We start from the raw sequence: 26,693 nt of genomic DNA on the forward strand, positions 1-26,693 counted from the left end.
AGCAGTTTCACGAAGGACTGTGGCCCGTGGGAGGGACCCCAGGCTGGAGCAGGGGAGGAATGCGAGGAGTTCTTCCCCCGACTATGAAGCAGCGGCATGAAACAACGCGTGATGAACTGACCGCAACCCCCATTCCCTCTTCCCCCCTGTGCCGCTCGGGAGGGGAGAAGGCAGTAGAGATAACGTTAAGCCCGGGAAGAGGGAGGGGTGGGGGGAGGTTATCTTGTTCCCTGTGTCATTCTCCTGATAGTTTTAGAAATAAATGAATAGTTTTCCCCAAAGATGAGTCTGTTTTGCCCATGACGGTAACTTTAAGGATTTCTCCCTGTCCTTATCTCAAACCTCGAGACGTTTTTCCTTATATCATCTCCCCCTATTCTCTCGGAGGGTGGGGGAGTGAGAGAGAGACTGCGTAGTCTGGTCCCAATCAGGGCTGAACTACGACAGCATAACAGCACTGTTAGCAGCTTCTGAAGTCCTGCTGCCTCTAACCAGACCCTCTCTCTTGATGTGAAAAATCAATTCTGTCAACGCAGATGATGAACACTCTACAGCTGTGCCATAGTGCAGAGATCAGACAGTGTTTGCAGCGGGTAACTTGCTGACCTCTCACTGGTGGCAGCAGTATGAAACCCACGTGCTCATTAACACGCTAGGTGCACCTTTGGTACAAAGTCCCTACTAAACTGCTCGTTACCCGTGACATAAGCCACTTCTTTCAGAAGCTCTCTAGTGTTAGCCCCAAGCAAAGAACAAATATGACAATAGCCTTCCTTCTGAAAGTGACAGCACTTCTTGTCCTGCCTTGACTTCCGTTTACTAATGGTCTAGTTATGTTAGTATATCTAACAAAGAGGGTCTCCTCTCTCTTTCCTAGCTTCTATTTGCAAACATTCTTCTGGACAGTTTTTGATACCTCAGACCTGTGTCTGGCTTCAAAGTGTTTTTTCTTGGCAACACAGAAGTGTATTTAACATGTGAGAAGCTGCTGTGAATACTGTGGACAGGACTGCAAACTGCTTGGTGAGATACTTAAAGGCTACTGAACAGTTATTCTTAAGAATGCGTGTTACTGGTATTAAGGAAGTACAAAAAGTTGTGGTGCCAAGTAGTCATCTCTTATTTACTCAGAATTCTCTCCACCTTTACCTGAAATACACACTAGTCACAAACATCAAACCAAAAAGTTATTGCCCACCCACCTACAGCAGCAGCACCAACTGAAAAACTGGCTGTTTCCGTAGCTGTTCTTGTGCACGTGTAAGCAAAGAAGGTCTAAACTGGTGGAGGTGTTTGCAGGGACGTGTCAGTGCCGAGAGAGGCTAAACAGAGCTGAAGCTGGGCTCGCATTGTTTGGATACACTTTGACTTCAGTACCAGGAGTTCATCTAGCGTGGTCACGAAATTCTGAAAATCCTGGTGAGGAAGGCAAAAGGAAAGTTTAAGGAGCAACAGCAGCAGTTTGGAGAAAATCGGTGTATTCTAGGCACTGCAGCAGTATATAAAAGCATATTTTCCATTCTGCAGTGTAGTAGATTAAATCAGTGTTTCCTTATTAAAGTCCTGACCCTCACAGACAAAGGCCAGTGCCTCTAAATACTGAGGTAAACTTACTCTGGTAGTTTTATCTGTTGGTGAAATTACAGTTAATAGAATGGCTTAAAAATAAAAATGTATCAAGCACCTGTTACCACCCTTATACACTGATTAGCTTTTCAGAAGGTTGGTGTAGAATCTGAACATCTGGCATGCAGTTTTACAATGTACTGAACTCTCTTCCTGACACCTCTCATGTTGGATCTAGCCACCATCAAAATAAACGGTGAGCTGGGACACTCAGTGATCAGATGTAACAGCCCATTCTTGAGAGACAGAAGGGATTATTTCACATCAGGTGGCAGGGCTAGTCCCACTCCTGTACGGCTACAGGTCTGCTAGATCTGACATGAGAAATATCAGCAGTGCATACAGCCTTGGCCAAGGGGAACTCTGCGTTCCATAGTGACCCGCCACACAGAAAAAAGGTGTGTGAAACTGTGATTAAAACTGAAATTGAGGCATTGATTTTTTTAAGTAGGGCTTCTGTTAATAAGGGCGCACTCAGACTTGCTCTGCTCTCCAGCTGAGAGCTGTTTGGTGCCTATGTTCACAGGTCAGTGCCTAAGAAGCTGGGAGGTGTCAGCATCCTCAGGGCTAGGCTTCAGCTGCCACTGCATGAAAATCAATCATTCAAAAGCTTATTTGGCAGGACTCCAGCTACTTTGTCCACCGTATCTTTGTCTTGCAGGGACATCAGAACTGTAACAAAGACCAGCCCAGCTTCCATGGCATATTTTTCTTAAGCACTTTACATACTGCTTGGTTCAGTATGTGGCTGGTCTTGGTGGGAGTCTCTCCTGCGGCCAAAGTTTCATGGCTGCAGAAATTGCAACCACCTGGAAGTGGAAGGAGAGAAACTGATAGGGGAAGAGAAAAGTCATGCTGTGAAATAACACTACAAGATGTACCTTATTAACACACTGCTGGGAGACCTGGCAAGCTTGTCATAATTCTGTTAGCCAGAAAATGGTGGCTTGCTGCAAGGAGTAAATAAGGGGGGGGGGGGAGGGGAGGAGGAAGGGAGCAGATTGGGGAGTGCTGGTCAACAGACCTAGGAAGAACAACCTCAAAAGATTTTTTTTAAAAAGGTGTTTTGTATCACTGCATTCTCTGCCACAAAACTAATACAGTTTATGGCTCTTGGGCTGCTTTGTGAACTTCTATATGTTATGTGGTAACACATCACATGCAGCTGGAAATCGCAGCAAGCAAGCCACATGGTGGCTCGATTCTGAAATCCCTGAGGCAAGAGTCCCTGTAGCTGCACTTCAGATCTGAGCTGTGACAGGAATTGAAATGGTTTGATAATGTAATGCAGTAATGGAGCTTGGCTTTACTGATAAGAGGAGGGAACTGGGAAGGCAGGAGGCTCTCACTGGGAAATGTTAATAATCTGTGTGAGAGATGAGACCTCCCATGCGGCTGTGACATGCATCTATCTGGATGCAAGAGAAACAGAACTGGGATTGCCTGACTAGCAGTGGGGCCATGCAGGTGCCAGTCTTTATGTCTAGCCTACACTACTGTCATCTGAGACAAGAATGAGCCACGAAACACTCGAGTGACAAAAGTCAAGAGCCCGCAAGGCTGCAAGTCACAGTGGTTAGAGCATTGGCACATCTGCAGCGTGGTAGGCAAGGGACTCCCAGAAGGAGCAGGCAGTGTGGCACTGCACCACCAACTGTGACATCCCAGTGTCATGCTTTAGGGGTGTGCTGTTTGCTGTGGTATTGACTTACTTGCTGCAGCCTTTAAGGAGAAAAACGTCACATGGAAAGATGCCCTGTTTAGTACAGTCTGGTACTCATGACGCAAGATAAGAGAAAGCTGTCTTATCAGAGACAAGCAGTTCAGAGTTGGCCCATCAGTGTCCTTCTCCCCCAAGGACCTGGCAATGTGGAGACTGGCAAAGACACAACAAGCACTGAAAATGAGCGGCCCCTTCTGGGACTCAGGAAGGTATCAGAGAATGAGAGGAAGAACTGACAAGGAAAGTCACATCACTAATTCAGGTTAATAATCCCTAAGATTAATTTATGCACATTCAACAGGCACTGAAATCATCATCTGATGACACTTACTGTTGCTGACATCTGATTTATCAAGCACTCTTCCTTGAAGCACAAGGATGCCATTTCATCCAGCTGCTGCCGATGGGCTCGAATTACAGCCTGTCTGATTAACATAAAATACACCACTGGTTACACAGCCTGCTGTGCTACCTGTAATTACTGTTGGCATCAATAAACCTTTAGGAAGGAGGAATACCCCAGAGGTAGCCTTGCTGTCCTGTGTCCCTGGCATTCAACAAGTGCACACCAATGCTCCTTGAGGTGCACTGGACTGCACTGCTTTGGAGTTAAAGATGACCTTCGTGACAGGATTGCTGAGAGGAGTGCCCACAGCCTCTCAGCACAGGCAGCACAGGGGCATATATTGCTTTTTACCATAGGAGGCAAATAATTGTCTAATTAATTGGTGAAAAGGCTTACAGCCATGTGGCTGTAAGTCATTTTGGTGAAAACCAGGAAGAGCCGGAAGGCAGTGCTGCTGTTCATTCCTCTGAGCACGTTTCTCTGATCAACAACGTACTTTCAGTCACGTGAATGCAGTCCAGTCCTTGGGAACTGGCAGTGGCAGCTCATAGTACTCTGAAGTTTTATATCTACATCCTCAGTGAGTGCCCAGCCACCCTCGCTGTTTTTCTTTCCATAGGGATGGAACAGCTATCACCTGATTCTTGATGGCAGGTTTTGAAATATTTTAGGTACTTTACAGCTTATATGAAGCCAATTAGTTACTGAGAACTGCAGTTTGTATTATAATATTCATTTCGCTAGCATTACCCTAGGAAGCTCTAATAGAATAATTGGCTTCCTGTGAGATTTTAAAATATCACTAAATAACAAGCAATCATATATTTATAAGATAATTACCATAAATGATAATTAATCTTATTAAATAATAGATTGATTTCCCATTGGTTTTTAAAGTACATATGAGTATCATATACAAATAAAGGCAAATGGATCACATGTCTAGAACTTCAAAGCTTCATGACAAACTTCAGTGACGAGCAAGACTTACTGTGCCTTTTCTAGGGCTTCCCTCTGCCATTTTCCCATCTCTGATGTAGCACTTGGAGAGCTGCTGTTGGACATAGCTGAGGGGCTCTTTACATTTGCTAACGGCTTATTATCTTTGGTTACAAATCCTGAATCCACAGCAAAAGCCTCTTGTGTAAGAATACTCTGCATTAACTTGTTTTTTAGCGAGCCTATTTCCTCATTGCTGAATGATGACTTGGCTGGGTCTTCAGAATGACTGAAGTCCTCATTCCTCAGTCCTGACTTGGGCTGCAACAGCAGGCTGCTTTCTGGAGAGGAGGACTGAGCTGCATAATCCGTATTTCCCACATTGAGAAAGCATGGTGCACCTGGAAAATAGGTCTTTTCAGGTGTATCAGCATTTATTTCCTGAGCCATGGGCTCAGCACTGGGTCCTTGATTTGAGTCAGATCTTCCTGAATTACCAGTATTGTCTTTAACATCAGCATCACACTGTCTGCCACCTGAGTATTCTTTGCATGCTGAGTTACTGAGAAAAAAACCACCCTCTCTCTCTACCCTGGAGCCCGTGGATTCGGCTGTGGATGTTTCTGTCAGGTCACATCCCACAAATAAATTGTGAACAGCTCCTTGCTTTGATGAACCCGAGCCCAGAAGGCAGGAGCATGGCTTCACATCACAGCAAGCAAGTGAAAGCCACTTGTCCCCTGTTTGTGGGGAATGCATCAGGGCGCAGTGTCTTCCACCACGACGTATCTGCTCCCTGAGTTCCAGCATGCTGTCCGTCAGAGCTCTGCTTCTTGTACACTGCCAGCCCTCTTCCTCAAACCTATTCTGGGAGCCAGGTATGTTCCTGTCCAACATCTGCTTCATACAGGGTGGTTTCTCTTGGTTAGAAGACACTTTCTCTGTGTCTGTTGTCTCCTCGTAGTCAAGAACAGATACCATGAGAGGAGCCATTAGCTCAGAATCAAATTCTGAGGAACAACTGGAAGATCCACAAAGGTTAAGTGCATTTTTTCGAGCGTTCCATTTTACATGTCCTGCAAGGGCAGCCTGTCTATCCAAAGGGGATTCTTCCTTCTTTTCATGCTGGAGATCGCTCTCTTTGCACTCTGGAGTTCCCAATTTCAGTACAGGAGAAAGATAAGAGTTTGAAACATCCTTTTCTGGAGTTAAGGTGGCTTCACTGGAGTAAACGAGACATCTGTGTTTTGATTTGTATTGTTTGTGATCAGGTAGGAAATCTTTGCCATTTTTCCATTTGCAGGCAGAGTCCTCCTGAAGGCAGTAAGGTTTTTCTGCAGTATTGCTTGGGGAGGACTCAATAGTCAAGTCATAGCTCCAGTCTGATGGAGTTTTACTGCAGCCTGCATTCTTAATGGATTCTTCTGTCTTTGGGCTGCACTCACTACAATCCCACTTGTCATCTAGTTCATGTTCTTGCATGGGTATTACATATTTAAAAAATAAATCCTGTCGCTTTTCGCCTTTTTGCTCTTCTTCAGTTCCTTGTTCTCTTTGATGAAGGAAAAATGAATGTTGACTGCATTTGTTGGTGTTTCTTCTTTTCACACTCTTTTGACTACAGACAGGTGAGAAAGAATCTTCACTGAAATCACTGTCATCCAGATCTTCCAGCTGCATCCCCTCTTTGCTCTGTACTTCTGTGGGAGTAAGGCTCGGCTCCTGCTTCACTTGAATCTCCTGGGGCTTGTATTGTGTTAAAAACTTCTCAAGAGGTTGATAGTTCAATTTTTGCTGTAGAATAGGTGGCTGCTGAAACTGCTGGTGATAAAGACGTAAATGCTCTTCCCTTTCCTTCTGAAATGGAGGCAGATTTGTCCAAGTTTCAACACATTGTTTAGCAAAGGTTTTTCCCCATTCCTGTCTGTCATCAGAAGGCAGATTTCCATTTCCACAGGAAAAATCATCTCTAGAAACAAGCTGTTTCTGAACAGGTTGCACTGTCTGGACTTTCAGGCACTGGACAGGTGGTCTGTCTTGCATATACTTGTCTCTCTGGCCACTCTCTTTTGTTTCTGCTATGGCAGCATTTTTTGTTACTAAATCCTTCCCAGTGGGGTTCTTTTCAGAGTGGGGAGACAGATCATCAGTTTTCTTCTTCAGCGGATGTGCTGTCCGTAGGACTCCCTTCACTGGGCTAGCGTGGTGTAACCAGGGTGAGCTGGGATTTCCTTTGTAGGTATGTCCTTTGTTGATTCCCCTGGGGGTAGAGGTAAGAGGAACACTTGGTGGCTGGAGTGCAGCAGGACATGCCTTTGATTTTGTAGCATTTGAGGGATGCTGGAGGCCTAGCTTCACTTTCTTTGGAGAGCTCTTTTCCCCAGGTGGCAAACAGGGAGAGTTTTGGACACGTTTTGGAGATACATTTCCCGCTGTCCGACGTCTGTTTGTGACAGGGGTAGAACATTTAATCCCTTTCTTCAGCTCTTTGACCCTGTAAATGCAACTGGCTTTAGAAGACATCATGCTTTCAGATAAAAAACAGTGGCTCCAGAGCAAACTAAAAATTTCACTTGTTAAGGCTAAACACTGAATTCAATGTCATGATTTCTGTTTCAATTGCCAGTGATCCACACAGGCATGAATCCCTCCGCCAAAATGCCTGAACTTCTAGGAAGGTCTGTTGCCGTATTCTGAAGTCCCTCCTTGAACAGTGCGTAACAGGTCAAATGAGTGAAGATGGGCTCTGTTTCAGTGTAAGGGAGCTGCATTTACACACTTTATAATGCAGCACGGCACAGAGCCAGCTCAAGACACAATAGTACTCTCCGCAACACATCATAGAGTCCCACAAGACACAAACTAGGGCTTTTGGAGTCGTTGCAGTGGGGCTAATTAGCTCAGGTGATGTGTGTACAGGGCTACAGTGCTCCTGCATCAGACTCATCAGTGCACCTGTGAAGAGCTGCTTACCTGGTATCACCCTATCCCCTCAATGGTTTCCTTTATTCCTCTTCCCCTTAAGCTCTTAACCCCAGCGTTGCACAGCCTGTAATTTACCCACTCCTGTGTAACAGGGAGGGTGAAGAACACGCACACATTCTAGGCAGAATTACAACACAAAACTAAAGCAAAACTTTTGATTGCTGAGGTTAGTAATCCCGCAGTTACAGGGAGCACAGTGACATTTTAATCACTAAAAGCTCTCATCAGAAAGGATTTACAACACCCAGAGAATTTTAAGACCAAATACATGAGTTGGAATATGTAAGGATTTTATTTGCATTGTGAAAATTGCACTTCTTGCCTAAATGAACATTTCCAGTGCAACCAAAATAAAACCACTAATATCATACATTATTTTTTTCTATGTGTTTTCACCTTGGCAAGATTGAGTTTCACTACCTACCTGTCAGCATATCGTAAAGTGTTCAGGGTATGCTCTGTAGCTATGTGGCTAGGTGATACATTGGCTATCATACACGTCTTGGAATTGCCAATGAAAGAATCTTTCAGCACCTAGGGTTGGAAGGAAAAAAAATAAGATTCTTAGCAATTTATGTACATTGCATTTCCTGTAAATTAGCAATGTGTACGAGGCAGTTTAACATGAGTCAGGTGATTCACAGTTACTGTATCTTTTTTTTTTTTTTAACATAGTCCTCGTCTCAATTTATCTTGCAATTCTTTGTTTAAATTTAAAATAAATATGGGTGTTAATCAGAGCTCTGAACCAGCCCTTACACCAAGTGCCACAATGGTGTCCATATGTTTTGAGGAATAAAGTATATGTTATAACTGGAGTGAAGAACTGTTGATGAAAACTCCCATGACTGTTACTGCACAGAAGATACAAGATTGGTTGCAGACTGGGTGGAGATGGATAGTAACTCCGAATGAGCCTGGAAGGTAGTGTTTGGGGTTTTTGTTTGGTTTTAGTTCTTGGTTTATTTGGTTTTTATCATGTCAATTCCCAAGACTGACTATGAGAACTGGCCTTAATTCTGTGGTTACATTTAAAATTAATGTTTGCAAAAGTTATTCATTTATCTTTTCTTCAAGAGTTTAATAGCAGTTATTGAATTATGCCCTTTTACTTTTTTTTTTTTTTTTTTAATTATTTTGTCCTCATCCAGGAAATTTCTATTCTTGCTCTTCTGGTCATTTTACCTGAGTTAATTTGCTTTGCCGGAAAGGAGTATGTGCATGTTCCTGATCCAACGCCCGAATGCATTCCTTTAGCTACCAAAAGGAAAAAAAAATAATAAAAATAGAGGGAGGAAAAACCATGTCAATCACACACTGGCGAGGAACTGAATTGCATCAGACTTATTCCCTCATGCACCTTTGACTCGTACTGTGTAATGTCCCTCACAAGGGGAGTTTGCTGTTGCCACAGCCACAAACAGGCAGCTTCCGCTAGTTCAGGTATTGGCAGCAGTTTAGCTGCACTCAAAGAGAGCAAAGCTGCGGCACAGAGCACAGCTAGCCCTGCCTGAGGGCTCTGTGGGCTACGCAAAACCCAAGAAAAACACACATTTAGCACACACAGAGCTCCACGCTACTCTGGACCTGCTGCTGCCTGCACCATAGCTAACCAGTTTGAAGCCAGATGGGGTGTACCCGAGACTATGCTGCAGCTTGCAGGACAGGTACACCCTAAGAATAGAGCTTTTTGAGCTCCATCGCTTACAAATTTCTTTCCTCTAAAAGAAGCTCTTCCCCTTTCAAAAAGACTCGAACACTTTGGACAACAGCAGTGCAAATTTCTTGTACCATTCTGGCAATATTTTAATATCTTAGTCAGAAATAGCATAAGCTAGTAAGTGCATACTCCTCCCCATACTGACTATAACCTGCAGTGCAGATGTCACATCTATGCATGGGTACACTGGGCTGTGTTAGAAGGCAGCTGATATCAAGCCATTTCCTCTTCACATCAGTGCAACGTCCTAAATCCAAGCAGAGGGGAGTGCGTGGACCACCACCAAACAATTAGCTGTGAGGGGAGCTAAGTTCGAGTCCACGCTCAGAACATAGTATAGATACAGCCTGTCTGTATAAATGAACATGTCACTGTGACCTATCACAGGCCAGTAAGAACTATACAGAAAAACTGAAAGTGAAACAACAGACTACCCAGGGAGTGGAGATACAGCTACAGAACTCTCACTAAAACTAACAGAAAATGAGCAGCTAGCTACAGCCATGCCTTTCACAGAACTCATTAGATCTTCTCACTGTTAATAACCATCAACAGAAGTAGCCTGTAGTCTTGAAGAAACATCCCTTGATTTATTACCAGCCTTGGAGAAAGATGTCATGTTCAAACTCAAAGATATGCACTTTTTTTTTCCATGTTTCCACTGGAATAAGCACAACAGCATCACACTCCATATCAAGCCTGGATGCTCTCTAAAATTAGCAGAAATGGACTGTATAGGCTTGAGACAAGTAACTTAGAGACAATAGTGAAGGAAAAATAAGTGGATTACAGTATTGTCATGGCAATACTAGCATGAAGCAGCCTTTCTACATTTAAAGCCTTACTACATTCTACATACACCCACTTAAAATGCCACTTATTTCTCACTTTCGCTGCATTTTATTAAAAATCACACCTCTAACAAGTAAGAGAGGAAACTATTCTAATTTTTCATTCTGCTTCTCATAATTGCAGTATCTGGATATTTTCAACTTGAAATCAACATGAGTGTTCAAACCAGTAGCAAACTTCAAGCTTCATGTGTTTTAAGGCCTGAAGAGAGCATTATGATCTTTGAGGACAGAGCTAGGTTTTACAGGCTGCAGGTCACGTACACTTACCCAAAGATGCTTTTTATAGTTAATTCAGTCACTATTTGTCGACTGCCCAAGTATTTACTCAGCCTCATACAATACCAAAAATATACACACTCTGATTTTGAAGTTCCTTTTAAAAGAGTTTCATGAGCTTACATTAAACCTCACTTCTTAGGAATCCTTTCTATTCAGGTCCTGACTCCCTATGCCACTCAGTAATTCACCAGCAGGTACTCAAGAAAGCATGAAGTACAGAAACACACTTTACAGGCTGTCTCCCAGTATGAATGCTAATATTCCACAACAGGAAAACCTCTCTGCAAAAGAACATTCTACATTCTCAAAATGGAGCAAGTCACCTCCTATTTACAGCACACTAAGGGGTACAGTTGTGTGCACTAACTTCTGCAGTGTTGACTCATACTCACTGATTGCTTATCACCTTCAGTCTCACTTAGACAAGCCCTCAGTCATCAGTAAGCTTTGTTCATTTGAATTAAAGGAAGTGCAAAGCCTTCTGCACAATTCAATACTGAGAGGCTCTTCTGCTTTATCTTAGATAGCATTGCTCTGCTTCTTGTCCCTCTTTACGTAACTGTGTACACTTAGAAAAGATGGTTTGCATTAAGAGTGCATTTCTCCCCGTTCCTTCCTCCCCAAGCACAAATTGCTAGTTTCTGTGCTGTTGAGTGTTTAAGTCCTTTACTCCTGATTCAAAAGAGAAGCCTGAGTTCAAGTGGTGAAAATGACAGGGAGAAACTCTTCAGCAGGGCCTGTTGTGACGGGACGAGGGGTAATGGTTTAAAAATAGAGGGAGGTAGATTTAGATTAAATATTAGGAAAAAAAAATTTACCATGAGAGTGGTGGAACACTGGCACAGGTTGCCCAGAGAGGTGGTGGATGCCCCATCCTTGGAAACGTTCAAGGCCAGGTTGGATGGGGCTGTGAGCAACCTGATCTGGTTGGAGATGTCCCTGCTCCTTGCAGGGGGGTTGGACTAGATGGCCTTTAAAGGTCCTTTCCAACCCAAACCGTTCTATGATTCCAAAAAAACAGGCAGGAACAGAAGTGCTTTTATAAAACAAATATGACAGTCCCAAGGCAATATTCCCAGGAAGTAAAAGGGACAAAACTTTCTATATAAAATATGGGACACTTATTACACTATACCTAACATTCTCCATGCTGTGTTTACCTGGCTGATTGTAAGAATGGATTAAAAAGACTTTATTTTCATCACAAAATCTTTTCACTCTTAAATTGTCTTTCAGGCATGAGAGAAATTAAACTGGACACACATAGTACTTTGGTTATTTTTTCGTCTCCATGGCATACATACATATATTATTCTGTGGTTCATTTTTATCCTAAAACACATGCTAATTATTAAATACAAAACCTTCCGCAGACATTCTAGTAGCTTACTGCTAAAAGACTTTGGTTTATTTCTGCTCCTTCCATTTTTGTTTGTCGATCAGAGTCTCTTGCATCAGCTGCCCTTTCACTGCCAGCCAAGTCAATGAAAGATATCCTAGAAAAAACAAAGTTGCATTTATCTTACAGCTTTTTTTTTTTGCCTTTTTTTTTTTTTTTAAACCAGAGGGCTGCAGCAGATGACATTAGAAGAATAATTAGAAACGACTACTTTTGAACAAAGAGATATACCCACTGAAAAATCTGAGGTACCAAAATAAGCACAGCAGCAGGAACAGTGTCAGAGCATCCTGGCAGTAATACAATCATAATAGAAAGTGTAATTGTGTGTGATGCGAGTGCTCTGCAGTTTAATGGATAAGCTGTTTAAAGTGCAACACATTAATCTCTCCAGATACTCATTGTGTTTGTAGCTTACTAAAAAAACAGTTAAAGAAATTGTGAAGTTCTTAATTCTCCTTCGAGGCAAAACAGACTACTGCCCTGTCAAATGGGAATTTAGGGCAATATGAACAGAAGTTCCCAGTGTAGTAAGTAATACACTGAGCTTTCAGTGTTCCTTGTCCCTACCTTCCACAAAACTCCATTAGTCCCTCTCATGCTCCCTAGCTCTGAGTGCCAGCTGTGCTCAGTGTTGCACTGTATCTTTGTCTTTATCCTTCTTCTTTTTCTGGAACAGCCCTCACTTCTCAAGTAGCATATCTTGTGATCCTTTCCCTACTCCAGCTCCACCTCCCTTCCAAGTAACAAACAAAATGGCACATATGCCACACCTGCGTAACCACATACACTGCTATTTCTAAGTCTGCCTGTTCAGGCTTTTCCTCTCTCCACTATTTCTGGCCCTTCCATTTTGCCTCGTAAGATCCTGGGAAGCAAGACTGCATGGTAGCTGCTGCAAGGGTGTGTCAGCATCGTTTTTTGATACTCAGCAGTAATATAGATACCTAGACCTCTTTCTTCAGACTTATTTCTTGGTGTTGTTTAGTCTGGAGAAAAGATGAGTGAGAAGAGGCACAATTACTGTCTTCAAATACACAAAATGGCTGCTACAAGAGAAATTAAAGTGCTCGTTTTGTCTGCTGCAGATAGCATCAGTCACACTCTGAAACTATCAGGGAGGTTTAAGTAATGTACTATGATTCCTCTGTCCAAAGGCAAACATCTCTAATGGAATCATCTCCACCTGAGCTAGCCATCCCAGGCTCCCTTTGTAGTCAATTACAGGACAGAGATGCTTTAAGGAGCAAATCCATCTGACCTAATTTAGGTGACTCTGCAGAATGGCATGAACTAGATCCCAGAAATGACTATTTCTACTGACTTCAAAGGTGACAAGCTCACATGTGGATATGCTCATTGCAGACATCTACCTTCAGCCAGATTAATGTCATACAGAAAAAGTTTTCTAACACTGAAGATGAAGGGATAGACTTGATGATTGCCAAACTCCTTCACTGGTAATTTTTACAAAGAAGTTTGACAAAGCTCTCACAGATGCGGCTTAGTGCTCTCCATGGGAATAGAGAAAGGAGAAAGGACTTTCAAACTTCTCTTTGAACCCTATGTTCTGATTTAATTCACAGCCACCCACTTACTCAACGCCTCATCTTTGTTTGCCTCTTGAAAGTTTCTGGGCTTGACTTCCTCATCAGCCCGAAGCATTCCCACTTCTAGTCTTACCTTCCAAATGTCCTGTTGGCTGTGTCTTTAATTTGGATTTGGATGATAGCATGAGATCGAGAGGAATCTGAGTTGACTCCAGTAGCTCCCGTGCTACGTTCTTTTCCCCCCTTCAAAATCACCTGCAAAATGAGGAAGACAAAATCCAAGCAAATTGTAAATAAAACCACAATCTCTCAGAAAGAGATTTTTTCTTCCTAAGATAAGGAAACATTAGGAGGAATGGTTCATTACAGCCCTAAAATTTGGTGCAAGGCAGATGTTAAGTTTGACTGGATCCCTTCCAATGTTTCTTCCAGAACTTTGTACATGGACTTGTTTGCAGTGACACTATGGAGCTTACAGAACATACTGCAAGTAAGAAGTAGTTGCATTATACATTCACACAGATTTGCAAAATATCCAAACTATAAAATTAAAACCAAAAGTATGGCAGCAATGAAAGAAAGTAAGACTGCAGACATAACCTAAGAGACTAATAAGAATTAGTATTTTTTTTATTAAGTTAAAATTTCACTTTCTCATGTAATAGATGAGTACTATTTTCCAGAAAATTACACACAAAAACAAAATACCAAAACCTTTCTCCATTTCCTTAACTAAAAGCAATAATGCCAGAGTAAGAACAAAGTTAAAAGATCAGTTATACTCAACACAACAATAAAATAAGAAAACTAGGAAGAGAGGCCAGGCAGAAGGACAAAGGCTGCTTCAAGATACAAAACTGGATAATTATCTTTTGAAAACTTTTAAGGACTATCACAGAAAGTCCAACAGCAACTGCAGCAGCGCATTCATAAAGCAGTTATTAATTTTGTTTCTGGTTGTAAGAACAAATTAAAATATTATCTAGCAAAATTAATATATTCTCAGTTGACAGATGTGTGTTATTCATGCCTTTCAGTGGCCAGTTCTCAACCAGGAAACTACGCAATTGCTGCAGCTCCCGAACATTATATTAGTGCTAAATGCAAATGATTTTTTAACCAAAGCCAACATCAATGAACAGTGAATAACTAGGGATGTATTCAAGACTCTTCCCATATATCTGTTGCAGACTATTCAGAAGCTCTGAGTCAAGCCATTGATGTTTCTATGTTCAAAAGGGCCTGTGGACAATATATATTTTTTTTTTTTCTGAGATACCTGTAAGAATAGAGTCATTTAACAGCTACTCTGTGTGTGGAATGTGATAATACAGAGGAATGTGTTAATCAACCACATAGCAAATTTACACTCTAATTTGCAGAAGCATCACCAGCATGTCCCAAAGCTTGGAGTTAATGGGAAGATAAAGAACGAAATTAAATTGAATGTAAGTGGGCAACACTATGCCAATTTTATGAGTCAATTACACTATCAGGCACTTGTAATTTACACTTCCTTACCAAGAAAGGAATTAGACTATGCAAAGTTAGGCTAAATAGAAAAAGCAGATTTAACCAGCTTTCTTGCTGCAGGACATTGCAGAAAATTTGCCACTGCCCTTTTAGGGCTTAGCCAGGCAAGGAAGGAAAACTGAAGCCTTGTTTGTGCTCAATGTCAGCTACGATTTATAGATCCTAATTTTACTTGGCTATTATCACCCATCATTATCTAAGCAGTGTCTTATTCCTAATTCAGATGAATATCTTAAGTATTTTTTCATTTCTAGTTCTATTAATTTTCAAATTTATATTTTTAGTCCCACATCCACGTACCTTTAATACAGAAAATGTAAGTTCACAGAAAGCAAAGCTGTGACACTATTTAATTTCTGGAATAGTGATAGCAGTCTATTTCTTGGTAAAGATCTTTCCATAAGGAGTGGCAGCAGAAGCAACAGCTGTAAATCAACAGCTTGCATGTCGCTAGCACAACTCACAGTGACCCAGGAAGCTTACTGAATAAAAGCACTGTTAACAGTGCTCCTCAGGGCTCTGCTGGGGTTGCCAATTTCAGAACCTTAAACAGGAACACATGCACTACACGACAAATAACAATCTATGTAAATCACATATCTCACAAATCAGCAATTCAGGCTGTAGAAGACAAAAAATAATTGCAAACATAGAGGTCACCTCCAACAGTAGATCTACAGAGTCCACCTGAACCTCCCGCAGTCCAACTATTTGAACAACATGCTTGCTATCTTCTCTTGCAAAAAGTCTGAAAATGAAACAGATCAGAAAGGAGATTTCTGAAATCTGAAATAGCAGCAATGAAAACTCATGTCAGTGTTATGACACTGCGAAAAAGCAGTCAAGGATTCTGACTGGGGAGAGGCACCACTGTCATTCATTTATTTTCACAGCTAAAGAGGTATGTCCTTTATAACATGTACCACTGACATTTCACTGTTAAAGAGACATTAACAATGCATTTCTGCTAGTTCAGGAATATAATACAGCAGGGAAGTAAATTATCATTTTTACGTTTTAAAGTTCCTGTCTTTAAACTGCATCTCAGGCTTCTCTAGGAAGTTCAGACTGTAAGGTATGCTCTGTTCAAGTTCTCAAGATTTCTGCACAGGACTTTAAAGCAGCTCCCACAGCCATAAAGTCAGATTTCAGAGCACCTCTGCTCTGAAGCACACAGAAGTGTTACAGTATACAGGAAGAATACAGAAATGCTGCACACAGGAGAAGTTTAATCTTCTCCGTCAGTGACAAGTAAGATAACTAATGGACATGCAGAGAATATAAGGACACTCTTTCTTCTTTAGTAGATCGACTCCTTACATAACAGATTACACTACCTGCTCCTTAAAGACTGTTTTGAAGAAAGGGAACACACCTGCACAGAAATAGGTGCTTCCTTTGTGAACAGATGCTCACTTCCCCAGGCAGAAAGCCTCTCTCTTGAGCCCTCCAATGCGCTCTAAGGATAGTGCTCTCAACACTGCTAAAGGCTTCCGGCTGACAGGTAGCATTCCTTCAAGACCACTCTGAAAAGATTTCACTGCTGAGATCTTAACTGACTGTTAATTCATTTAGAGATTTCAGACTACAGTATGTTTGAGTTGTCCTAATTTCCATTCCAGATGGAGCTCCTATAGGAGTATATGTCCATCCAAATAAGCCTGGGGCTGAGGTGCTACTACTGAGGGTGGCGGCAAAGGCTTGCTCTGATTGAGTCACTGGGCTGCTGGCTGAAGGAACGCAGGGAGAACATGAGCAGACCCTGCAGTGACAAATGGGAGATCAATGGGATCTTCAGAAACTAAAGTAGCAATCGCTGAAGTCCCTCTGGCACAGCAGGAGGGACAGACAGAAGTTATGTTTGAGCAAGGAAAGACAGGGACTCCACAATGGTTGGCAAAAGAACTGGCCACAAGTAGCTTCTTTCTCTACCTATGGATATTCAGCTATTATTAGAGTGTAAGCAAAACTGTATAAGCTCATATCTCAACCATAGGTCCTTATTCTTACTTATTTCTCCCCTCAAAATAGTGAAAACCAGGAGCCCCTATCAATGCCACATTATTTAGTGTCAGATTCTGCCTTCCTCTCTAAGCAGCTCCTAGGAACAACCCTAATTAAATATATAACATTTATTATAAATGTTAATATGTTAAATGTAATTGCATGAAACTGTAACTGATTTATAAACAGTAACCAATTGACTCATAACCATACATTTACAGCAAAATGTATTTTTATTTAAATACCTCTTCCTTCCGTTTAGCAGGTCATAAAGCTGTCCACAGTAAATCTCATAAAAACTGATCAAAACAAGGTGATCTTTCCTTGACTGTGATGCTTCCAGGCGTCTAAAGATGTCCTTGGCAGCCAAGGCGTAGAGTCCTGGGTTCCGGTGAGTACCTATCATAGTGTAAGTCTTGCCAGCACCAGTCTGCCCATATGCAAAGCAGGTTGCATTGCCTCTGTTGAAGATAACTTATGTTTTTAGTGTCACATCTGTTTTATTCATATCTATTAAGAGATTCTCAATGTCAATATCTATCTATGTTTCTATAGCAGACTCTTAGCAATGAGGTTTGGTTTACTTTCCTCTCTGGGAAATCAGAAAACACTTAACAGTGATTCCCAAGCATGTCCTATGGAGACCTGACATGTCATGGAGTGCTGGCTCTCTTCCTTTCTTCTAGATGCCAAAAATGCATTTGAGGAAACTAAGAATTCATTATTAGTCTTCCAGCTGTTTAGATGCTACACAAGTATCATAGGATTATGGTTGGGAATCCTATGAATCACAGAGAAAAATGACTGTCACAGGAGATGCAAAACAGCCACAAGTAAGGTTCTATATTAACACGTGTTGTTCTTGATGAAAATTAACACCCCAGCACTATAATTTACTGAGCAAGGTTACTTAGTCTCAGGCTGCAGTCCTGCATGCAGCTAAGACAATCTTAAGGGTTGTTATTGCCTAGGGAAAGGTCTTGCTCTTCCCTTCCTCTGCTCCCAGCTGTGTGACCTACCCCACCGACCCATCCCTGCCTGTGCTGGCTCTGATGTTTGACTTTACTGCACAGAAGCAGCAGAAACCTTTCCACTTTTTTGCAAGTTAATTTTCTGCTGTTTCAATGAATTAAAGTACCTCACAGGAGATAACATAATATGCTCAAACTGGCTTAACATAACCTATGGGAATGTGTCTAGTGAGGGGTAAGGAAGAGGATCATTCCCTTCCAGTGGCAGAGAGCTGTTTGGTTCATTCAGTCCAGCTAGTGAAATCACAATCTTGGTTTGTTCCAGATTGCTCCAGCTTTCTCATCATATCACCTTAAGGTTATAATGGCAATGCGCATAAAATGCCAGGGAGGTCTCAGGATACAGCTCCACTGCACTTCAGTCACATCTAAGTTGAGGTTACTGCATGCCTACTTCTCCTTCCTGATCCTTGCTCTTACACAAGCACTGAACCCACATGTACAAGGTGAAAAAATTCAGGGAACTGAATCAGCCAAAAAAGAAATACTACAGAACAAATTATTTGTCCCCCCTTACCTTAAAAAACCCCCACTTTTTAGCTGGCTCAGTACCCTGGCAGAGAAATGGGTAAAAATGTACGGCTGCAGTAAGCATAATGAACAATTTCTTGCTAGCTTAGATTGCACAATTAGCTCACTATGGTGTCAGATTAGACCAATGCCAGTATAGGGGATGCAGCAGGAGGGACAGAAAAGTTAGGGAAAGCTGAGAAAAAAAAAACAGTGGCACCTTTTTTGATGGCGTTACTGGATTAGCTGTAATGTGAACTGTGCCTCTAGTGAACGAGCTACAAGCCTCGTTCTCCTTTTTCACTTTCCTTTTCTCAAGAGCACAGTACTCTCTGTCTCTACTGATGATACTTGGAGATTTTCAGTAACAGAATGCTCCATTTTGTTAATTTGCAGCATGAATATGTAATCCTTTCCTTCAAAAGCTTGTTAGTTTGCGTGAAAATAAGATAACTCATGTAAAGCCACCACCAATTTCCCATTAATCAGGAAGTATGTAATGATGATTAAACCTCTAAGCAAATATAAATTAATAAAATAAAAATAAATCACCAGCTTATTAGAATCTATGTTGCCCTGTGAAATGTACAAATACATGCAAAAATATCTCACAGCAGTCTCATGAAAGAGGTAATATTATTCCTCTACAGATGAGTGTGCTATACCACACAGAAGTCTTTGTTAGAGTGGAGATTATACTTCAGAAATCCTGTCACACATTTTTTTTTGTTTTAGGCTGGCCACAGTGTCTCTTTGTTGCATCTGGGGTTCAATTTTAACTCCCTCTGTGATTTAGACTTCTCATCAAATGTGAAGACAGTTTTCCCTGATTTATGTTGTCAAAATTGCAACTAAAGACATTCTAAAAGGGGGAAGGTATGTGGCAAAGGTGAAATGAATGTATTTTTCAAAAGAAAACAAAAAGGCAAAAAATAACAAATGCAAGCACTGATACCCTACCCGTTAAAAATATGCTGAATGAGAGGATGAGCTGTCTTCATATACACATCCTGATTGGTACATGAGTCCCCAAAGACTTCATCAAAATAAAAAACATGCTGAAAAATAAATATGATCTTTGCATGAAAATGAATATGTTTCACTTCCCCTTCACCCCCACTCAAAGGCAAAGTTAAATAACAGAAGTCTTTCCAGTGACTTCATATGGCTTTGGACCAGGTCCAGTGTGATCTAGCACATTTAACATGCAGCATGACATATGCAGGAACACATCATTACAAGTAATCAAGAGACTGAATGTAGGAAAAGAAAAAAAAAGGAAGCAAAGATGTCTTAATTTCCTACCATTCTGAAGCAGAACATACCACAGCCTTTTGACAAGGACAAAGAAAAAAGAAAACCACTAATTAAAGAAAATCCTTATCTATTCATGAGATGAAGAAATGAATCAGCCTACAGATGGACAGTAACACTCTAACAGTAAAAAGAACTCGGAGTCAACTCTTGACTCTCTCAAAATTAATCCTCAGTAGTTATGAATTGTCTCTGTTCTGCAGACTTAAAAACTTCTTATGCCAGAGAAGACAGATGCTATTTCTAAGCAAAACTGGATTGTATTATCTCAGAAGGGGGCAATAAAACCCCAAACTTCCCACACTCCAGATCTGACCCATAGAAGCAGGGGATCTGGAAACATTGCAACAGAATTCATTATGGGCTCCTTCGTGTTTGTAGGGACAGTCACAAACATCACAGTTTCAAAGAAACCTCCATGGACTGGTGTCTAACATTGCTCTCTAATAAATTCACTGCAGTGTAAATTAAGGTGGTAGATGTCTAGGACTGAGATTAATTTCACCGATGCACAAACCAACCACACTAGCACACAGGCAGAGTAAACCAGGGAGTCTCAGCAGGTACACTCAGCTCAGAGGGCAGATGTGCTCTGTCACGGGCCTGCAGTTTGGGTCCCCTGGCCATGGAGCTGGAATACGCTGTACCACCTCCCATTTGCTCTGTACCCCTTGCTGTCCTTTCTATAGGAACCAGAGACGGAGGCCGGATAAGTAGCCAGACTTGGAAGCAGTGAAGTTCTCCTGGGTCCTATAGAAGACATAGGCTTTGTCATGGCATACTTTTGTTTGGACTACAATGATTGATAGCAAGATTTAATTTGTCTGTACTGACATAACAAAATTAGCGGTTATTTCAGCAAGGGATACTAAGTTAATAAGCACCACATAAATGCCAAATATAGGTGGACAGATGGAGGGAGTGGGGTGGGGTTGCTGCATGTGTCACATCATAAAAGGTGGTACATGAACTGGCCTGAGAGAGAGCTGCAAACCACATTTTTCACTGGATACTCCAAACAGTTGTTCCTAGGACCCAGACTGCAAAAATACCATCCAGTAGAGTGAGAATGGCTCGCTGCTCTCTAGAAATCAGTTATGTTCCTGGTGCTGTCAGTCAAAAGTGAGTATTTGAACTATGACAGCACTAGGTATTTGGGATTAAGAAACAAAGACCAAAAGGGAACTTAATTTCCAAAAATATTTGAGAACAAAGGAAGGGAGGGGATGAGGGTGTATGTGATTCATTGAAACAGACCTACAGTGCTGAAACAGTGAAAAGGGAACTCCTCACTGAAGTACCCTGGAAAGCTATGAGGACACTCTGCAGCAGGCAATTCTCTTGCAGCAACAGCATGTAGCAGAGGGTTTTATTTTGCCACGTGCAAAGAAAGCTGCAAGGGACATATTTTTGAGGCTTAAAATTCTAGGCTCAGTTTTTCTGCCATAGGCTGGCATAATTCAGAAGAAATTCAAATATAGTTATGCTGAGCTCATAGAAGAGCCCACCATTTGCTTCAGCGCAAGAAATGCAGACAGCCTTTTTCTGTTCCTCCTCATGGGAACTCCAAGCACAATTTGCTTTACCCCACCCATGCAAGCGACTAGCCCATAAACACAACATTCAAGTGAAGCATGTTACCTGTAAAATATACTGGGTAAGATCAACTGCCTCCTTCTTCTCATGAAGAAGCAGGGTTTCTTTATCTTTCACTGTGATGATATTAACCTCCCCACGTCGCTCCTCTCTCAAGCCTAGAGGACGTTTTCGGACACACACTCTGATTTTTTCACTCTCTGTCCATGGCATCTCTTTCTCAGAAGCACCGGATCTGCAAAAATAGTGTAGGTTTACATTTTAAAATCAGGTTACTACAGATTCTGGAATATTTGTTAGCTTTATCAGATGAATGTTTCTGTCTTAAATGGCTTATAAAAAAAAAAAAACAACCCCGAAACATGTCTCATTGTTACACAGTGAAGTTTCTGCTGTTTTTTTCCTAAATAGACTGATGCCTTTTGTGCATTGTGTTTATACAGCTACATACCTAAACTTGTTGCTGGGCTGACATGTCTTCGGTTGTCCACAAACATGTGATTGAAGCTGGCATAATATGCAAGTTAACTCAAGGAAATTTAATCTTGCTGAAATTATTTGCAGTCATGATTAGTCACTTAATAATGTAAAGATAAAAATATGAACAGATCTTGAAAAAGAGAGGGTATATTTGGGTGCTTTTTCTCTTATACTGACTTCCATTCGTCCTACTAGAGGCTGTCAAACAGGTTACAAGTAAATGACTCAAACTGGGAAACAAGGCAGTAGCACCTTGTTCCTATTCAGCTCAAAGAAATTTTGAAGTATTGATCTCGTCATTGTTTCCCCTTTGGTCGTTTTTCATTAAAAATTATGAGGTTTCAGATCACAGGCGAAGTTGTGCTCTTGTGTTTTGGCAAGTCTACTTTAGTTCCCTTCCAGACACCTCAGAAACATTAGGTCATTTTGTGTTTCATTGATCAACCTGCTGTTTAAAGCATTTTGTGATGCAGCATACAGAATATGCTTGAATTCAACCAAAATGTATTCATTTCGCCTCTCCCTTTTTCAAGCTGTCTTCAGCCAAATGAGTAATGATTTTCAGCCTGGATTTGAATAACAATTTGTGAGGGCGGGGGGGGGGGGGAAATCAAGTCCCAACTTGCCCAAAAGTAACGTTTCTGTTGTGCTGTCCAAATGCCCTTCCAAAATCTCTTAATGTAGTAACTGAAAACTAACATATACCAATTGTCTAATAAATTAAAACCAAACCCACAAGTTGCTCAGTATCTGATTACAGCTACAAGCTTGTAGGAGCATTGCTGTGGTGCTGCATGATTCCTTAGAAGCATATGACATGCAAATACAAATCTCAAGAGGCAGTCTTTGAAGACTATGTGAGTAATCTTTACTTGTAACTGGAATCCCTTTAATTTCAGTACAGCTTTCCCTTGCAGACCAGAATCAGGACCTGAGTTTAGATGGAAAATTCTTTCCCCTGAAAAGAAAGGCAACGATACTTGAAATAAGATGCATCACAAGCTAGTGTGAGCTTATGGATATCACTAAGCACCAAATGTTGTCCAACAAATGATCAGAGGCTCTGAAGTTTAATTCTCATGTCAGAGGCTGGATTTGGTGGCCTACAGAAAGAGCCTGTTGTGCTCTAAGACCTTGAAGGAGAAAGGATTTATTGCAAGATTCGGGGAAAGGAAAAATTGAAGACTTGAAAGAAAAGGCATAAATTGTTTCTAGTGCACAGGCACATTTAGTTGAACGTATTTTGTATGGGAACAGAATGCATTTTAATTTTACATGCTGAACCTGAAGTTTAGATTTTCTATTAACTTTTCTTAAATAGAAATTTTAAAACAAAATCTATTTTTTTATTACTAGAGAACCCAAAAGTCTTGACACAGATAATTGGAAACCCGATTAGACAATAGGTCAGAAGAATCACTATGCCCTGGCTGCTACTGTCAAAATCAAGCCAAGTGCAAAATATATTTAAACATATTAAAAGAGTTCTTTGTCTTTCTGCCATCTGAAGTCATGCCAGTGTTCTCCAGTATTTCTCAAAGATGAGACTAGATTAGCCCTCACAGTGGTCAAATCACAAGGTGACATGGGAATGGCTGGGTTCAGCACAGGAGTTACACGCTTGCAAAACAGGAATCACAAACCCAAGACTGGCCCAAGTCTGGAATGCACAACACACACTCTGTGGTCAAAACAGGAGAAGGAGAAGCTCAGGCATGACAGAAGGAGGATGCAGAAAGCCCACAAGATGAATCATAATGCTAGGCACAGAAGAATGTGCTTAGGAAAAAAGAAAAGAACACAGAAAGTAAGTGAGAACAATGGAGAACATGGCTCTATCTCAGGATTAAAAATCTTGAACTCCTCTAGCTGAGCCATTAGGTTATATTTTATCATTTTTAACTTGCCAGGACTATGAATCCTGCCCTTTTAGTTGCACCTTGGCTCAGCTTCTAGAGGAGACAGAGAATGCACTAAGATGCCAACGTATGTAGGAGGTTAGTGCACTTCTCTGGAAGTTGGGAATGATTTTTTCTTTTCCCAGCAAAGGAAACTTATAAACCTCTATCTTGCATTTCACAGTTTAAGTGCTCTAACTATTATGTCACTTTAGTACTTCTCCACTGTGGCAACAATATCTATCCCTCCAGACCACATGCATGTTCAATGCGAGTTGTAACTGACCCCCCGACTCCATGGGTCCTCCCACATACCGAATCTTTCCGCATAGCCTTCCCAGACCAAGCCCCAACCTCATACAGCTACCTCTCTTGACCGCATTTTAAAACAGAAATGCCACAACTACATTGCAATGAGCTAGATGCTAGTAGTATATGTGCAGAGGGGTACGTGCTCTGCTGCTGAATCAGGAAAAAAATACTTTGTGCTTTAAAAATGTTGTCAGGGTAGACTTATGATTCAACCACAGCCCCTCTGTTACCAAACACTGGGAAAAGTATGAAAGTTACAGATCATGTTCTTGGGGAGCAGCTGCAAGGTATCCTGCTCACTACTACATCTATATCCCATCCCAGTTGTACTTATTCAGTTTCTTTTTAAAGCTCTAGTTCAGAAATTTCTTTATAAACAAACATAGCTGTCACAGCATGTATCCTTTTTATGGGAAAAACTTGACTAACTTACCAACAGACAATGCCATACTTTGGAAAAATGATGTTTTGCAGGATAGTCTCATGGGAAAAAAAAAAAAAAAAAAGAGAAAGAAAGATTGGCCAAAACGCCAAGAAAACAAAGCATTGTATCCTGAAGGACAATAAAGACCATTCTTAGAAACCTTGGAGAGTAACAGCTGGTGAAATTCAGCTGATTCCTTCTACCACACTTGGAGAGTCACAAGTGTTTATTAATATCTCTCTTCTCTATAAGATTTTGCATTTATCTGTAGTGGTAGGATTGCTTATTTGGAAGTGATGAAGACAGATTCTCCTCCACAATGAAGAAAGAATTAATTATGACTAATATGAAATAGAGCAAAATAAAGGTGACTGATTATTACCTGATACATGAATGAGGTAGTCCGTAATTATACCCTGAAATATGAGTTATTCTTTGTACAATAGGAGCTTCAGAATCCCCGAGGAGAGAAGCAATATCATCAGGAACTGTTGGACAGCTCAGGTCCTTTTTTGTGCATACTCCAGCAGTATTTAGGTCTTTTCTAGTTAATCTGATCAGCTCTGAATCATGTGGTTGAATGTGTCCCAACATTTCCCCTACGCTGTTCTTCTCTTCATTGACACTGAAATCAGATGAACCATATGATTCAGGTTCAGAGTCTTTAACTGTTCCATCATTTTCTTCAAAGAAGGACTCAAAACACAGCTGTCTACGGGGACCTGATCTGGTCACCTGAGGCTGAATGAAAAGGCCACTTGGTTGAAAATCTTGCTTGCTTAAGTTTGCAATGTCTTCCTCTTGCATAATTTTGATTATTCTAATGAGCTGAAAAAGTCGTTTGCGGTCATTCATGTCATGGACCCCTAGTTTGGTATAATCTTTCATGGAAACTTTGGCAAGCTCATCAATCTTCTGAAGACCAAAGGCAGCAAAATGGGGATAGTATTTTTCAAGTTCTGCCTCGCAAAGGCATTCATAAAGGCATGATGCCATCTTCAAGCTAAAGTCTGCAAGAAATCAAACAAAATATTAGAATCATATGAAACATCACATATGACAAAGTTACTAATGAAGAAACTACATATTTCCGGATGCCATTACTCACAGTTAGGCTAGAAGCATGTTTAACTCCAAGTTTACAATACACTAGACCGCCACACACTACAGAATATAACAATAACAATGAACTAAACACGAAATAAATATTTTATCTGTGAAGCTATATTTTTAAATTATAGACAACACACAATAATGTGTAAGAAATGCACAGTACCGTGTTACTTACTGCTGCAGAGTTACACGCCTGACGTCTACTTGATGAATGCCACAGCTACTGAAACCCTGTCCTCAAGCTACAGAATGTAAAATGCCTAATTTTAGACACTCAGTTTAACATCAGGGCATGTGGTCTAATGTGGTTCAGCTATCCCTGGTTAACTAACCAAAGGAGAATAAATTGCATTTGTCCTCACCTCAAGCTGAATAATTAAGACCATTAATCTTACAGATGAACTACAGCAAAGCTGTAGTTTTATGGCTTAACTTTCTCTTCTATGTCATGAATCTTGTGAGTATTTCTATGTGTCCTTGACAGAATAACCAAAACATTCTGCAAAATCTGAAACACAGAATTTCTCTAAACCTATATATGCTAGTGGAACGCCATACTTGCATTCTTGAGAAACCCAAAAAAGCAACATGCATCACTGAAAGGTATGCCAAAAAACCCTCAACTCCTTCACTCATGTCTCCCTAGCAATGCATTCTGCAGCTGTCTGTATACAGATGGATTAATATCTGCGGATATTTTTACTTGTTCCATAAAATGGAAAAATGATAGCACTTCAAGTATCTGTTGCCCACTGCCTTCTTATATCTTTGCTCAGTCTAGGACCATAGCAAATACAGCTCTTACTCATGTTTGGAAGTTACAATAACATTCAACAAAACAAAGTTATTTAAGTTTTTTCACCTGTAATTTAAGATACGTTCTGTTAAGAAATATTAGTTGTTTAGCTTAAATAAGATGTTAGAAATAAAATGCATCAGCTAGAGTCAATCATTTAGCATTAGGATATAAGAATTGCTGCGTAATTTTGTGTGGTGTGGTATGCTGTCTGCTTAGCATTACTTAGCATGAGTGGCTAGATTTGCAGAGGCCTTAGGC

At 41.0% G+C, this 26,693-nt stretch overlaps 1 protein-coding gene across 1 annotated transcript; it reads right to left on the bottom strand.

Moving 5' to 3' along the window:
• Positions 1–1,132: 1,132 nt before the first annotated feature.
• Positions 1,133–25,519, bottom strand: KIF24 (kinesin family member 24). Its single transcript, XM_010118617.2, has 12 exons — positions 24,906–25,519; positions 21,455–21,644; positions 19,460–19,557; positions 17,204–17,419; positions 15,615–15,702; positions 13,555–13,676; positions 11,863–11,968; positions 8,805–8,876; positions 8,044–8,153; positions 4,687–7,128; positions 3,681–3,774; positions 1,133–1,416 (listed from the first exon to the last, which is right to left on the bottom strand). The coding sequence occupies exons 1-12, from the start codon at positions 25,517–25,519 to the stop codon at positions 1,276–1,278; spliced, it is 4,293 nt and encodes a 1,430-aa protein (XP_010116919.2). The 3' UTR covers positions 1,133–1,275.
• Positions 25,520–26,693: the final 1,174 nt, after the last annotated feature.

The sequence above is a fragment of the Chlamydotis macqueenii genome, chromosome Z (assembly GCF_036417535.1).
Source record: "Chlamydotis macqueenii isolate bChlMac1 chromosome Z, bChlMac1.mat, whole genome shotgun sequence".
Lineage (NCBI taxonomy): Eukaryota > Metazoa > Chordata > Aves > Otidiformes > Otididae > Chlamydotis > Chlamydotis macqueenii.

Excerpts from the sequence above, each read along its gene's own strand:
- KIF24 (XM_010118617.2), bottom strand. The coding sequence starts at position 25,519 with ATGGCATCATGCCTTTATGAATGCCTTTGCGAGGCAGAACTTGAAAAA. Across the intron at positions 17,420-19,459 it reads ATTCAGCATATTTTTAACGG|AGGCAATGCAACCTGCTTTG; the intron begins GTAGGGTATCAG and ends TATCTTCAACAG. Across the intron at positions 8,154-8,804 it reads GGCAAAGCAAATTAACTCAG|GTGCTGAAAGATTCTTTCAT; the intron begins GTAAAATGACCA and ends TTCCAACCCTAG.